At 43.2% G+C, this 15,433-nt stretch overlaps 2 protein-coding genes across 3 annotated transcripts; both read right to left on the bottom strand.

Moving 5' to 3' along the window:
- Window positions 1–6,573: 6,573 nt before the first annotated feature.
- LOC112278905 (uncharacterized) lies at window positions 6,574–10,513 on the bottom strand. Its single transcript, XM_024512799.3, has 2 exons — window positions 8,304–10,513; window positions 6,574–8,187 (listed from the first exon to the last, which is right to left on the bottom strand). The coding sequence occupies exons 1-2, from the start codon at window positions 9,504–9,506 to the stop codon at window positions 7,186–7,188; spliced, it is 2,205 nt and encodes a 734-aa protein (XP_024368567.1). The 5' UTR covers window positions 9,507–10,513; the 3' UTR covers window positions 6,574–7,185.
- Window positions 10,514–11,868: 1,355 nt separating this feature from the next.
- Window positions 11,869–14,698, bottom strand: LOC112274357 (gibberellin 20 oxidase 1-A). Of its 2 annotated transcripts, XM_073532133.2 has the most exons (4): window positions 14,360–14,698; window positions 13,615–14,234; window positions 13,196–13,517; window positions 11,869–12,893 (listed from the first exon to the last, which is right to left on the bottom strand). In XM_073532133.2, exons 2-4 carry the CDS (start codon window positions 14,187–14,189, stop codon window positions 12,606–12,608), a joined length of 1,185 nt encoding a protein of 394 aa, XP_073388234.1. In that variant the 5' UTR covers window positions 14,190–14,234; window positions 14,360–14,698; the 3' UTR covers window positions 11,869–12,605. The 2 variants fall into 2 exon arrangements, with proteins under 2 accessions (XP_073388234.1, XP_024359558.1); XM_024503790.3 differs by having other exon boundaries at window positions 13,615–14,698.
- Between the last annotated feature and the right edge of the window lie 735 nt (window positions 14,699–15,433).

Raw genomic sequence — 15,433 nt, forward strand, 5'->3', positions numbered from 1 at the left:
GAAGAAACCTTGTATTTTATACATAAAGACTTTTAGATGCATAGCATATGTAAAAACACCAGATTATATGAGATCAAAATTTGATACAAAAGGTACAAAATGTGTATTTTTTGGATACTGTGAAGGTACAAAGGCTTATAGGCTCATATATTTGGAGACCAAAAATATCATCAAAAGTCGAGATGTTGAATTTTTAGAGCACAAGAGTACTTGTGAGCACTTGGAGATGTGTCTAAGTGGGAGTAATAGTGTATTTGTAGACACATCTTGAAATTCAGCATAAAAAGAAGAAGATGAAAACAATGATAGTTGTAAAAGTGGAAGTGAAGATGAAGAAGCAAAGAAGGTGGAAAACAAAGCCTTTAAAAATACTAAGACTAGCAATAAAGAACATGAAGATGTTGATGATGATGGTGATAAAGATTATCAACCTTTGAGTGAGAAAAGACTATCTACAAAAGAAAAGAAGATTGGAGGAGACTATAGAATATAACAAGTTGAGTCTTCTTCAAATAAAAGGAGATATCCTTTGAGAGATAGAAAAAAATATGGAAAATGGTAGAAGAATCACATCTTTCCTCAAATAAGTGAAGAACATGCCAATGTTACACTTCTTGTTGATCCGTTGTCGTAATATATGAAGTCTTGCTTGAGAATGCTCTGGACATTTGGCTGTGGAAGGTAGAATGGAAATTGCAAGAACAAAATCTTAATTCTAATAGAACACTAATAATGCTAAACAAGGTTTAATGAAATTCAAAGAAACCTCAAAGAAATTCCAAAGAAACAGTAAGAAAACTTAAAGAAATATTAAAATGATTACAAAAATATCTCAAATACATCTTAATTCAATCTTAATTTAATCCTAGTTGAAATCTTACTTCATTCAAACTTTAGGCCAAAAACTAACTAAATCTTATATCCTAAATGAACTCAAATAAAATCCTAAATCCTAAATCAAATCCTAATCAAATCCAAAATCCTAAATCAAATCCTAACTAAATCTTAAATCCTAATCCTAAATCAAATCCTAAATAAATCCTAATTCTAATCCTAAATCCTAAACTAAACTCTAATCAAATCCTAAACCAAACTCTAACCAAATCCTAAACAAATCCTAAATCAAATCCTAAATCCTAAATCAAATCCTAACTAAAACTTAAATCAAATCGTAAACCTTAAATCAAATCCTAACCAAATCCTAAATCCTAAACCAAATCCTAAAGCAAATCCTAAACAAATCCTAAATCAAATTCCAATCAAATCCTAAATCCCAAATCAAACCCTAACCAAATTCTAAATCCTAAACCAAACCCTAACCAAATCCTAATAATTCCAACAACATATTTAAACCTCAATAATTAATGAATGAATTATTGATCTTAACTCAAATTTTGCATACTTCTTAAAAAATAAGTTGAAAATAAGCATAAAAAATTTAAAAAGGATCGGAATTACCAAATAGACGATAACCTCAAAAATGTGCTTGGATATTAGTGAGCCTCCTTCTCCAATCTTGATGCCAATCTCTTAGAGCCAATATCTCTCCTTTTTACCATTCGATTGATCTCAAAATTCTTATATATATAGAAAAATAAGTGTAATATCCTCTCACATAAATTTCACTCCAATCCAACTAGTAGATTACAAGAAATCTTAAAAAACCTCACTAGACTTAAAATTCTACTTTCTGAGACCTTGACCTACTTAAACCTCAATAACCCTCAATTCAATCGTTAGATCAAGCTCAAATTTACAACACATATTGAATACAATTATAACCATTAATCCACAAAATTTCATTTGTAGATCTATTACAAAACTCTTGAAAACATCCAAAACGTAAACACTATTTTATTTCATAAAATCCAAGTCATCCAAAACAAACCTTCGCTTTGCAAAGCTCTTACAAAGTCAATACAGATCCAAATCACCCAAAACCAATGCTTATAGAAATCTTATCTAATCTTCTATCAAATCCCTTTCTCCAATTTACCAAAGAGTCTCAAAGTCGTCTTTGAGACTTAGTTTTGTGCCTCAGGTTTTGATTTTGATCCTGGTTCATAACCAGCCCCCTCTAGGTATCAATATCTAGTTTTTCTAAATAATTTTTGCTGGAATTTACTCTTCACTTCTTGCTAAAGATATTTATATCATTTATTTTTTCAAACTACTTTGATTTGCCTTATTTATGGCCCTACAAAGAAAGTAGAAGTCACTTTTCTAAAAAGGTAGTATTACTACTAAAAGTTTTATTACCTCCCTATCTTTTATCTATATTTTTTTACTTTATCTTTTAACTTGGATCTTCTATAATAAGATCCATATTATTATCTTTCACCATATAGTCGTGTTACAACATGACACTGTTAAGTTTGTATGATATAATGAAGTCTATAGATACTTTGAAATGGGAGAAAGCCATGGAAGAAGAGTATCAATTATTTATGGACAATGGAACATGGAAATTGACTCAACTTCCATCAAATCGAGCTTCAATTAGTTATAAGTTGGTATTTAGGAAAAAGAAGGATGCAATGGACAATGTTGTGAGGTATAAGACAAGATTGGTTGCCAAAGGCTACTCACAAGTTACTGGTGTTGATTTTAATGAGACATTTGTTCCCGTTGCCACCATTAGAACCATTGTGGCAATTGGAGCAGCAATGGACTTAGAGATGCATCAAATAGATGTGAAGATGGCTTTCTTGAATAGAAAGTTGGAAGAAGACATCTACATGGATGAATTTCAAGAATTTGTTGAAGAAAATAAACAACATCTTGTTTGTAAGTTGAAGAAATCCTTGTATGGGCTCAAGCAATCACCAAAGACATGGTACCAACACATCAATACATTCTTTATGAATGAGGGATTTCTGAGAAGCGATGCTGATCATTCCATATATATGATGTAATCAAAAGTCTTCTTATTGATTGTTATTTTTTATGTTGATGATTTAATCATCTTGACCAATACCTTGAAAAAGATGGATTGATTGAAGATAAAGCTAGTAAAAGAATTTGAGATGAGTGATTTGAGAGAGCTCCACGATTGCTTAGGAATGGAGTTTGTGAGAGATCTAGCTAAGAAGATCATTACATTGAGCCAAAAGAAGTATATTAGAGAAGTGTTGAAATGATTCAACATGGAGGAGTGTAAGCCTATTGGAACACCATTGGAGGCCAATATGAAGTTGATGAAGGTCATGGATGAGGAATTTACTAAAGTTGAAGATGAAATGAAAGATGTTCCATACAAGGTAGTAGTAGCCTCACTTATGTATGCAATGGTTGGTACAAAGATGGATTTTGCATATGCAGTGAGTGTTGTGAGTTAATACATGTCCAAGGCTGGATCAATCTATTGAACAACTATTAAGAAGATCATGAGGTACTTAAAAGGTACTTTGAACTTCGAATTGTGTTGTGGAGGTGATAATATTGTATTGCATGGTATTATGATGTAGATTGGGCTAGAGATATAAATGATAGAAGGTTAATAATAGAATATGTATTTTTTGTTTGAGTGGGAGGAATTTCATGGAATTACAAGAGACAACTAACAATTACAAGGTCAACAATGGAAGCAGAGTATATGATAGCAAGTCATGGTGCAATAGAGGCAATATAGATAAGACAAGTTTTAGAAGACATTGAACTTGTACAATTGGAAGCAACTCCAATGAAATGTAACAATCAAAGATGACTTGCCTTTGCAAAGAATCCAAAACATCACTTAAGAACCAAATATATTAACATTCAATATCACTTCATAAGAGAGAAGATTGAAATGAGAGTGATTGATATGAACTATTGTGCAACAGAAGACATGCTTGCGGATTTGCTTACAAAAGCACTAGTGAAGAATAGGCATCAGAAGTTAATAAAGACACTAGGATTAATAGCCTTTGACCAATAGCAAAGTGGGAGTCTTAAAGTAAGTAAGTATTACCTTAAGTAAGTTGCTGATGGTCAAAGGACATCAAAAGGGTGAAAAGAAGTAATTAAGGTGGTGGCTAGGTTAAGAAAGAACCTAGGATTTAATTGGATGAAGTAAAAATGGATGTAATATTAAGAGGATGGAAGTTGTCTCATTGATTAGCAACCACCACCTATAAATAAAAGATGTTGGAAGTAGGAGGTATCTCATTCTACACTTCTCTTGTGTCTAACCTTGCTAATTTCTACTTACTTGTATCTTGCTTATTGTATTTATTCAATAAATACCTATCGAGGTTTATATGAACAACCGATTGTATATTAATATAAGTTTTTGCAATGTTCTTGTTAAATCTTGTAATTACGGTTTAATCATGCTCTCATTGGGTGGCACAAGATTTGTGCCTAGCCCATTCATATCTCTACAGTCCTTTTACTTTGACATGGTGATGTTCTTTCTTTCTGTTGTTATTTTTGTTGTTCTTCTTTTCTGTTTGTGTGTTTTTTTTTTTTATAGTTTTTTGGATTTTTCCAATAGAGTTGGTGGAAAATAAATTTCAACAATCATGCCCTTTTTAGGGACATTGGAAAAAAGTCTGAATTTAGAATGAGTGGTCATTGTAAGAATAATTTAAGGTTTTCCAAGAAAAAAAGTATGGTTTAAATGAGATTAAATAACATAGAAATATCTAATTTCTAAAAACAACCATGTGAGGCTACAACATACAACATCAAATTTATCATAATGGAAGTACTAAAAAAAGTTGATATGAAATCATAAGCATATTGAATTGAGATTTACAGGAGCATATGACGCTAGTTATTACAGGTGCAATTTTTACAGGTTATGATTTTATCAAATCAGTCACCACCGCTCAACGATCAGACATTACGTCAATCGCCAAGATACGTGTTGTGAAAGATATAATCTTATAATTACATTTCTGTATGGAAAACTAACATTTCTCGGCAAACATCAACACTTCAGAAATTGATGTTGTGAAAAAGATTAGTAATGTGTTTAGCAAGTGATGAATGAGGTAGTCATGCAGGAATATTTGCGTCAAAGCCTCACTTGATGGAATGGAATGGAACAATTCGATGAGGAAGATCCCATTGATAGGATCAACGAAAAAATGGCAGTCAGAATGCGAAGGAGAAGCGTTGACGCACGCATCATTAATTACAGCGCATGACTCTCACTCCCTCCTTCCCCCACTCCCACGCAGCTGAGCAATTGGTTTAATCTACCCATCCAAGGATTTAAACCCATTCCATTCCACTCCACTCCACTCTCCGGCGCACACACGCGCACACACACTCTCACACACACACACTTGCAGCTCTCTTATCATCCATCATTTTACCCGTGCGGTGGTGGGATGCTACCAGGGTGCTTGGCTCAGTAAAGCCGCAGGCTGCAAGGCTCAAATCACCCAGAACTTCAATATCATGCTGCTTTGGATTCCACGCTCCAGCCGAAATCAGGGCTGTGGTGGTTGCTGTGGTTGGTCTCCAGGTGAGCTGTGTGCACGAGAAAAAACACCATTGAGTACTTGGTGGATGGTGCAAGGCACTTGCTGAGCCAGATCAAGGCTGTGACAAGCTGCACTTTGGATGCTTGAACCCTCCCTCTTCACGAGAAGGAGAAAGGTCAGGTGGGGGAAAGCGCCCACCGCTTTGTAAGGGAACAAAGATTTGGTGGCAGAATATCTGGAGCCTTTGCGCCCATCACCTGATGGAATCCTAAGATGCAAATAGTACTGGACCATCAACCTCAATAGGAATCGGTTGTAGCGTATTTTTCAATAGTTTCGGTGTTATTACTATTATTATTAGTTTCAAAATAAAAATTTCGAGTGAATTGGAAAAAGCTTTTCTGCAGCCGAACTGCGAGTTTGGGTGGTAGTATGGAGATTGCAGGAATTAGCTTTTGGAGGCTACGCTGCAAGTCAATTCATGGCTCGTTGTACTGAAAGCTTCTCATCAGTCCTAGCCAGAAAAAGGCTCACCTCGAAGTTCAAAGGTTGACGAATCAGGGCCCTTGATTTAACTGAGACGATTCCATCATCGTCATTCAGTGCTTGTACCACTTGCCCAGTACTCGAGTCAGGGGTTGCGGACTGGTCTCTAGTTCAAATTTCTTCACGAACTGCGGACTTCGGTGGTTAGAGGTGAGGGATACGTGGAGCAGGGTCACTCATTTCTGAATCTTGGCAACATTCTGCAGCTTATCATGAAGCTAGAAGAGGAAGAGATTTGAAGTGAAGAGACCTCCTTCGGACGACGCATTCTGCAGGACCTAAATTAGATGTGCTTGTGAAAACGTGTGGCAAGTCGAAACAATTTCAGTGCTGGAGGCTGATATTTGATGAGAATGCATAGAATCCACATAGTTTCACCCAAGATTTGTGACAGATAATATTGGTGCAAAAAGAATAATGGCAACACAATGGAGCGTCAACCACCTCTTCCAATCCTCTGTGACAGCGCTGCCAGAGAAGCGAGTAGTGCATAATGCACGATCTCTCCCCATGAAATAAGGCACCAGCAACTGCTGTTAGCAAGGAGAGACAAATTGAAAGAACGAACTGCTGCTAGGAGGAAGATGAGCTTGAGCAAAAAAAATGGGCGTAGAATGAATGAGCATGTTTTCCGGCCAAATTGTAATAAGACGCAAAATTGGGCCAAAATTACAGAATCCGTTCTGTGACGAGAGATTGAATGCGCCCAGATGTGATGAATCACTGTAGAATGCACAGCTAGCCCATCTGATTGATAGCTTGGAACCAACTAAGTTGGCGAGAAAAAAAATAAGTTTACCTGACATGACCTTTACCATGAAACAACCAAAACCTTTACCAGCGTGTCTGTCTGCCTTTTCTTCGTCCGTCTGTCTGTCTGTAAGGGTGGTGGGATAGGCGCTTGATATTCAAAACCCTATGCCATGCCTCGTGTACTACGCCGTATGACCAGATGCCTCGATGGGGACGCAGGAAAGTTACATCCCCCGCTCCTCTCACTCGCAAATGAGACGTCAATCACCTACGGCTCATTCTGCTCTCTCGGTCAATAGTCTGCCATTGTGAGCCCTCCTCTCCAACTAGATGATGAACACCTCAAAATGTACACACAATCGAACACAGAGTTCAACGAAAAACGAAACGGCAGGCTGTGGAGCCTGGGCTACAGATTTCGGTGTGTCCAGGTGTATCAAAGGGATTTGCAAAGACTTGCTTGCCAATGTTACGAAGTTGCGTTCATGAAAACCTCGTCTGTGATATCTTCCCCAGAGCCATTGCCATTCATGAAAAGCTCCGCGTCCTTCTCTTCCTCGTTGGAGTAATCTCTGCGCTCCAGATTCGCGTGGGACGCTATGAATATCATCTTCTCGGCTTTGTCCACCGCCTGCCGAGAGTTCCCGTTTCGGTAGGCCCACCGCCACAACGACCAGTTGCACTTGAGCCCGCAGCTGGTGGCGTGCAGGAAAATTAACCGCACGGCTACTTTGCCCAAGGATTTGAACTCGCTGAGGCATGTCTCCCACACCAGGCGCCGGGATTGAGGATTCACAGCCCGCATCCGGCCTGTGACAGGATCCCGCTCTTTAACCTGGACAGCTTGAGCGTAGAGCGGATCCAGCCCCTCAGCGCGCCATTTCATGAGCTCCATGAGAGCGATATGCGCTTCTTCTCGCGCAACTAGGCGCGTTATCAGCCGATCCACGTCTTTCTCCTGCTCGGCAGTGAGAAATCTGAAGGGCGGCAAATACTTACCGCTTGAATCCCGAACCAAGTACAGAGGATCGAGGATGAATGAGGCCGCCCACGCGGGGTGGTAGTTCTTGTTGAACCGCCTCTCGACAATTTCGTGAATGGGAGCCTCGTCCTTGTTATATTGCGCGCACCAGTCCTTCACCTTGTTGCGTAGCTCGTCCCAGAGCGGCAAACACTGACTGACCAACGGCCGATCCTGTTCTATATCGTTCACTGTCACTTTCACAACCTTCATTAATTCCTGCACCGCCTCCAGGTCTTGCCAGAACCGCATGCTACCGACCACGCCTGTCACGTCGCGCGCTACCTGATCGTCTTGAAGCTGCAGGCAGAATTGGTCGTCGATCACCGTGTGCTGCAGCGCGCGTGCAGACGCAGCAATATCGTCTAGCATTAGTAGCACGTAGGCGTAGTGAGGATCCGCGAACTGAGGATCAGGGGGCGTCCGTAGTAATTTCAAGCTGTCGTATTCCTGAATTGCCAAAAAATCAGTATTCTTCAATCAACGTCGGATAACGTGAATGCAACAGAACCTGCAACAGAGCATTGAGAAACCCAGCAAATAGAACTTAAGAATGCCGTTCTTACCTGGCGTTGGTATTTTTGGAGATACATTCGAGCTTGCGGCTGAGTGTTAAAGAACGCAGATACCTTCATACATTCGCTGCCTACCGACCTAAGTAACAAGAGATGCTTGTTGAAGTCTTTTAACAGATTGCTGAACCCCTGCGCCTGGCACGACTGGTTTACCATGCGCGGAAACCGATACTCCAACCCTTGCAGCGCTTTCAATGTATACTTATCAGCATCCGCAACGATTCCGACACACCGCTCCGGAGCTGGCCCGCAGATGGACAAGACAGCCTCAGCTAATGTGTCTTCAACAAGCTTGACAGACACGGGGCCAGAGTTCACATTGACCACGCTGCGGAACAGCGTGCTGCCATTAGGCAAGTTCAAGGTGATATTGATTAGGCTCTCTCCCATGCCGATAGGCTCCTTCTTCTTCCACCCGTCGGAGGAGAGCTGAAAGAACATAGCCTCCCGGAGCTTGAGTTCAGAATTCTGCTTCACCTCCTCAAATTTGGCGTCTAATTTGGCTCCCGCTAGGTAGCGCCTGCTCACGGGCGGCAAACCGAGTTGGCTCAAAAGTGCTTTGAATTTGGGATGTTCTACGCACGAAAATGATACGGTCCCACAAGACTCATACAGCCACTCCGCCAGAAGATTGAGAGCCGCCTCGACCTGGGCTTTGTTCGGCCCTCCGAGCCCACCTAGGGATCCCCCCGTCTTCAACCCCGGACTCTTGAGCTTCTTCACGCTGTCCTCCAGCAACGCCAGCGCGCCTAGATCCTCCTTACCCCCGGACAACATCCGGGGCGTGTGCACCAAAAGTTCAGTGCAGGGCGTATCGTCAACCGACAGGGAAGACGCCGGAGCATTACGTTTTCGGGGGGTGGTGGCACCGAGAGTGCCTGCGAGCCGAGGTCCCGACTGGGACGCCAGTGGCTTCGGCACTATTCCATTGAAATTGGGGCACGTACCACGTTTCAGATGCTCGGAAGCGGTGCGAGAGGGATTGGACGCGGAGAACATGGCATTGCACAACGAGCATCGGAGCTTAACAGCTTTGGGCAGCCCGGAGTCTGGGTGCTGCACCAACAAGGGCAGCAAGTGGCTCCAATACCACGCACCCTTCCCCTTGATAGCCTTGCTTCGCACTGTCACCAGCCCCTCATAGCGCTTGTGCAGCGCCTTGGCCGAAAAATCGCTGTCCTCGTGACTAGCCATACACTCTCCTCCGAATTGCTGTTGTAAAACTCCTACTAATTACCTACAAATTCCTACACCTTGAGCTTGTGCTGTGCAAACACGCCATTGTTTCTGCCATGCCCGACTCTAGCATTGGCGAATCCTGCACCCCTCACAACGATGCTACACGCAGAACCTCGAGGTAGGGTGGCGCTTGCGAGGGGCGTCGGCCCCATAACCTGTAGTTATTCATATTCCAATTAGTCGCTGCGGCCAATAGCACGCCAGGGGAGGACCAAAGGAAAACGACGAGCAGAGACCCACGAGATCAAACCCTGAAAATTATCAGTCCCCCAACCTACACCCCGCTCCCATCTGGTTTTAGAAAAATTCGAGAAAACAAGAGGGAAACAATTCTAATCCCGCCCAACCGGTGCCTACAAAGAATTCCACTGCGACTGTGCGCGGAAATCCCAGAACGCTCCACTGCCCCGCAATATAACCTCCTCCATTCCCATGCGGATTGCTGCCCTCTCCGCCCTTGAAATCTGTACTGCAGCTGGCCATCGCACGCACCCGGATCCCATGTCCTCACTACCCACCCAATCCCATCGCACCCAGGCCCCCGCAATACACCACGAAACTCCACCAGCCCTAAAAGCTCTCCACCCACACTCAAACAATCACGCAGACGTCCACAACAGAGAAGCAAAGGAGAAGCCTCAAAAAAAAAGTCTATGAAGGAGACGCAGTGGAAGCAGAGGGAGGAGGTGATGCTGGCGCTCATGGGGCAACAACAACAACAGCATCAGCCTTGAAAGGCATAACTTAGAACCCACATGCGTAACTCTACAGCATAATCAATACAGGCAACGACCATTAACCACTCTCCCCCCCCAACCCCCATCAACTTTCCGTTGATCTGTTTCTTTCAAGCTTGATGAAAACGGGGAACACACAAAGAGCCCGCGCAGGCGGACAGGCAACTCCCACAGAAACCTCGCATGGAAAAGAGCAGAAGTGGGGCCAGGAGCGCAAAGATGGGGGGAGGAAGGGAGGGGGGGGCAATTAGAAACTGGGCATGATCTATCTATCATCCCCAAAGGGATGATGCCTGCCTGGTTTGTTCACGGCATCACAAACACACACACGTAAAATTGGACACCGAACAGACGGACGGACGGACGGCGCGAGACGGTCAAAGGGATGATGATGGGGCAGCAGCGCTGGACACCGTCTCTCGCTCTCGATCTGACTGACTGACTGCCCCTGCCCTGGTCAATCCCATCCGATCCCATTCCGTGGCCCCCTTCCTTACCTCGCATTCCGTTAACCGCTCCCAGCTTCCAACCATCATCCCCTGTTGCTGCTGCTGCCATCGCCTGCTTGTCTTGTGCCCGCACCGCCGCCGTGTGCCTGGCCCCCGTGACTTCGCCCCTGCTCCCTTCCCTTCCCTTTGTTTTGTTTTCGATTATGTGCAGTGCATTGTCTCTGCTCCCCTTGCGTATTGTTTGCGCTCTCCCTCGCTCGCCGTTTCCCCGTGGTGACTGGCGATGGGCGAGAGAGTGCATGGTGCTCTTGCTTTGCTGAGTGATTTGCTCCTATTGCGGGGTCCAAACATGGCTTTTTTGGGTGATATTTCACTCGTGATGAGAACTTGAAGTATCCAGTGGTATTTCAAAATATCTCTTGATACTTCATCAAATCATCTACCTCGCTAGGTGGGTGATTTTGAAATCCAAATATCAAAAGTGAAATATCAAAAATGAGCAAATGAATTATTAAAAACTACTAATGAAATATCAAAAATTGCCTCGCCTGTCTTAAATCTGTTTCCTTTTTTGACTCATAAAAGAGGTAATAAAGTTTGAATCATGGGGTAATATCAAGGGTAGTAAAGTTTGAATGGTGATATTTTAGATTTGATAATTCAAGTGATCCTGAAAATATCAAATGTCAAATCCAATTATTTGGTTTTATGAAAGTACCATGTTTGAACTTCATATTTTTTTTGTTTTAACTTTCTTTTTTCTTTTTCTTTTCTTTTTTGTACTTGACTCAATTTTTTTGTAGAAAGACTTTTGGTAAAGTCTACCACATTGTTTGATTGTCACATATGGTGTTCATATTCCACACCATGAATGTGACATGGCATGTTTTTTTTACCATTGGGTAACAGGTTTTTTTTTCATTGTGTTAAGTTTCATATATGTGTATGAATGGTTTTTTATTCTTTAAACATTCTGTAATTTTCATTTTGGATTATTTCCATCTCAAGATTGTACTTAGTAGCATTTGTTTGTAGTTGATAATCATGTGAATGGTATCATGTTTAATTTATAAGAACTCATTAGAAATCCTTCACAGTTTTAGTTGTGGTTATCTTCAGTACTCGAAGAGGTTTTTTTTTTTTTTTTTTTTTTTTTTAAATTTAAAAAATAAAGAAAAACATAGAAACAGATTTATGTACCCACCATGCAGAGCAGAGAGACTGCTTGACTGGTTCCTGTTAACGATGGGCTTATCACTTGTGGATGGAAAAGCCCAAGGCTACCACTTACTCTCTGTGCTTCTTCTTCAAGGTGCTTCATGATTCCACCAGTTCAGTTGCGTTTAGAGCCGCTTATCGTACCCAAATCAGAAATGTTAACTTTATGTGCCGCATTAACACCCCACAAATGAGGCTTTTCTTATACACTAAACGCCAATTCATGAAGGCTGACTTTGCCTCGCCTTGAAGTTACTTATGAAGAATACATGCTCATGCACGCATCTCATCATCTACGAAGCTTTTCTCGTGCATCGATATCTGTACATCTATATCTATACATTCACGTATACTCTGGTATTGGTCAACTGCTCACTGCTGAGGACCCACATCGTCAATTTTTTCCTTTTTTGTGGTTTGGCTGCATGCTGATCGAGGCCTACTCCTGAATGTGCATGTCAAGAAGCTGAACTTCAGGAAACTCACAGCTGCGGAGACGACCGTTGATTACCATCGAAAAATCTTTCCAATGGTGTTCGATCGGACACCGTTTCGAGCGACATTGCCACGGAAGGTGTGTCCCACAGCAGCGCAAATGAATCTAGATTTGGTGTGTCAGACTGTTTCGGAACGGTGTCCGAGTGGATCGATCAGGTCGTGTGGGATTGGGCTTCGATTGTAACTACACCGTTGTCCCGAGTGTCTGTCCGGAGGAAGAGCTCGAGCGTGTTCAGAGTCTGCGCCTGTTTGATCTTGGTGTATGTATCGATGGTGAAGGGCTCGTACTTGTTGGGGTTATGCTCATCGACAAGCTCGGGGTGGGGGACAATATCTATGCCTTGCACTGGCACGTGGAAGTAGGCGACCGAGATGCGAGTCTGGGTTTCGTTCACAACTGCCCGGTGTGGCACGCTCCTGTATTTCGCATTTGTCAAAACCTGTTAAGATCGATTAAAGTAACAATCCGAGCGCAAGGTCAGTACCCGATCAACGACGTCACGGTCAAGCGGTACAGTTACTTCATAATCTGCACGAGAATCATGTACTCTGCGATTGCAGCCGGATTGAAAGACCAGCTCCCTTTCCGAGAATTCCACACCATTGGTTGTGATGTCGTTAACCTTACGGCACTCTATCTTCGGAATGTACCAGGGTATCTTGGCCTTGACAGACAGTCAGTGGGTTTTAGTGTTCAGTTATTCAAAAAGTAGCTTGAAGTTTAGGCTCTGCCACATCCTACCTGAAGAGTGTCGCCTATATTCACTGCCAATGCCCCAGGGCGAGGTCTGACAGCGACCCACTCGCCGTCTTTCTCAATCTGCAGACCGCCGACATTGTTTTCATGCAGGACTGTCAAGAGATTGAAATCCGTGTGCGCGTTTATGCCGATGGCCTTTTGGGGCTCAGGGCATGCAGGGTAGAAATTCCAAAGTAGCAGACCGCTCGTATTCTTCCAATATTTCTCAAAATGGACTGGGTCGACCTCCAGACCCTGCACGATGATACGAATCAGGCTCCCGGATAGCTGATGCACCTTTTCGTAGTACTCGCTGTAGGATCCACTGCAAGCGCCAACGAACACAGTGAGCAATTCGTCCTTTAATAACTATCTGCTCATTAAATGTGTATAGACGTCAACCAAAAGGATCAGCCACTTACATGAAGTCATTCTCGTCCCAGTTGGACCACAGTTTTTGAGCGTTTTCAGCTACGGAACCGTCGTTAGCGAAGAAGAAGCGTTCAGACGAGGGGCGCACGTCGCCATTCTTTACTGTTGCATGTCCATAACCAGCGACAGAACCATCTTGCTTCACAACCTTCATTTTCTCCGCAAATGGAAGGTTAAAGAACCGATTCACGTGGTACTGAATTCGAGAGAGAAGCTCCTCGGATATGTCATGGTTTACGATCTGGAAGCATCCCCAATTTAAACATGCCTCTCTTACTTGAGCCACTAGGGCCTCCTTGGCTGTCGCATCACCTTCAAGGGAATTATTTATCGCCGCCACGTCGATCACTGGAATCTCTAAGTCAGTGTACTCATCGTGCTTCAGTGTCGGTCGCTGGTGCTCCGGCAACACGAACTTTTCCGACACCGTACTGCCCTTGGAGCTACAATTATTCACTAGGGACCAGGGCCCGGTAAGCTTAAGCGCAGCGCCAGATCCATGCAAGGACTTTGGAAGTCTTTGGACTCCGACATCGGAATGGGATGCCAGCGATCTATCAGGCATCTTGAGTAGCTACTTGATCAATCCGTCTCCGAGATTGCGAATGACCTGAAAAGTTGAAAGAAATCTATCAAACTCCGGACAAAGTGTCGACAGAATATACACAAGATGAAATGCGCCTTCCGATCAGTTTGATCAATATGCGTTTCGATCAGTTTGATCAGTATGAAGACCTTTTTCTTGCATGGCAGGCAGAGCCAAATCGAATTTGTGACCTTTGAGTGTAGGGGCTTCGTTTGAACTCAAGATCGAGTACAGGGAATGTGGGTACACGGTTACATCTGCAGGCTGCCCGACGTTCCAGCCCACCATGCTATTCATGACGCAGTTGACAAGGCATAAGAAAATCTCCCAGCCGCCACGAGTATTGCTCACCAAATCGTAGCTCTATAGTCTGTAAGAAATCATTCGGCTAGCGAGTCCTCGCGCCAACACCAATATCCGATGCTTATACTGAAGTTGAAAGCAAAAAGCAAACTCTCTAGCCCAGATATCGCTCCACCACAGACCCGCATTAGAATGTAACAGGCTCCCGATAACGCGTTGAATCCACCTTCAGTCAAAATTCTAGGTGATTACTTGCTTCTCGTTGTCTGCATCTGTACACCACTTTAACATTGCCAAGGACTTCATCCCTTATTAATTCCAACTGGTCAATCAGAGCTCGCTGTCGGAACACCAAAAAGAGCTTCGCCCTCGAAATTCATGGGCTGGTTAGACAACGAACAACTCTTTCAAGTGAGCCGATTGATGGTTGGACAACTTCCAAGTCAGATGAGCTTCCATTTGATCTTATCTTCGCGAGATCCACCATTCAGCCGAGTAAGTCAATGAAATCCATTCTGTGGTGGACCAGCAGACGAGAGGGAGACTAAAAGGGCATGTACCCTCCACGTGGGTTCCTGTCGGCAGGCAAAATGGCGGACGGGCTTGTCATCGACGGCAAGCCGTTGATGAGCTCCAGCTGCAGATTGCAGATTGCTCGTTCAGGAATGTGAGACGAGGCTCTGGATTGGAGTGTACCCAAGCAGAAGTCAGATTCGGTCCACTACAACAATCATCTATGCAGCTGCATTTGCCAGTGTAAAAGGGAATATTACGCGGCGTATAACAAAGTTGAACTGGAATTGGTCCTCATGCATGGACCCTAGTATTTCGTAGAGTCGATGTCTGTTAGCGGAGGAAGGAAGGGTCGAAGGTGCATCGTACACTTGCTTGCTAGTCCACCTGTGCGAAGCATTAACATG

Source organism: Physcomitrium patens, chromosome 2 (assembly GCF_059467195.1).
Source record: "Physcomitrium patens ecotype Gransden chromosome 2, ASM5946719v1, whole genome shotgun sequence".
Taxonomy (NCBI): domain Eukaryota; kingdom Viridiplantae; phylum Streptophyta; class Bryopsida; order Funariales; family Funariaceae; genus Physcomitrium; species Physcomitrium patens.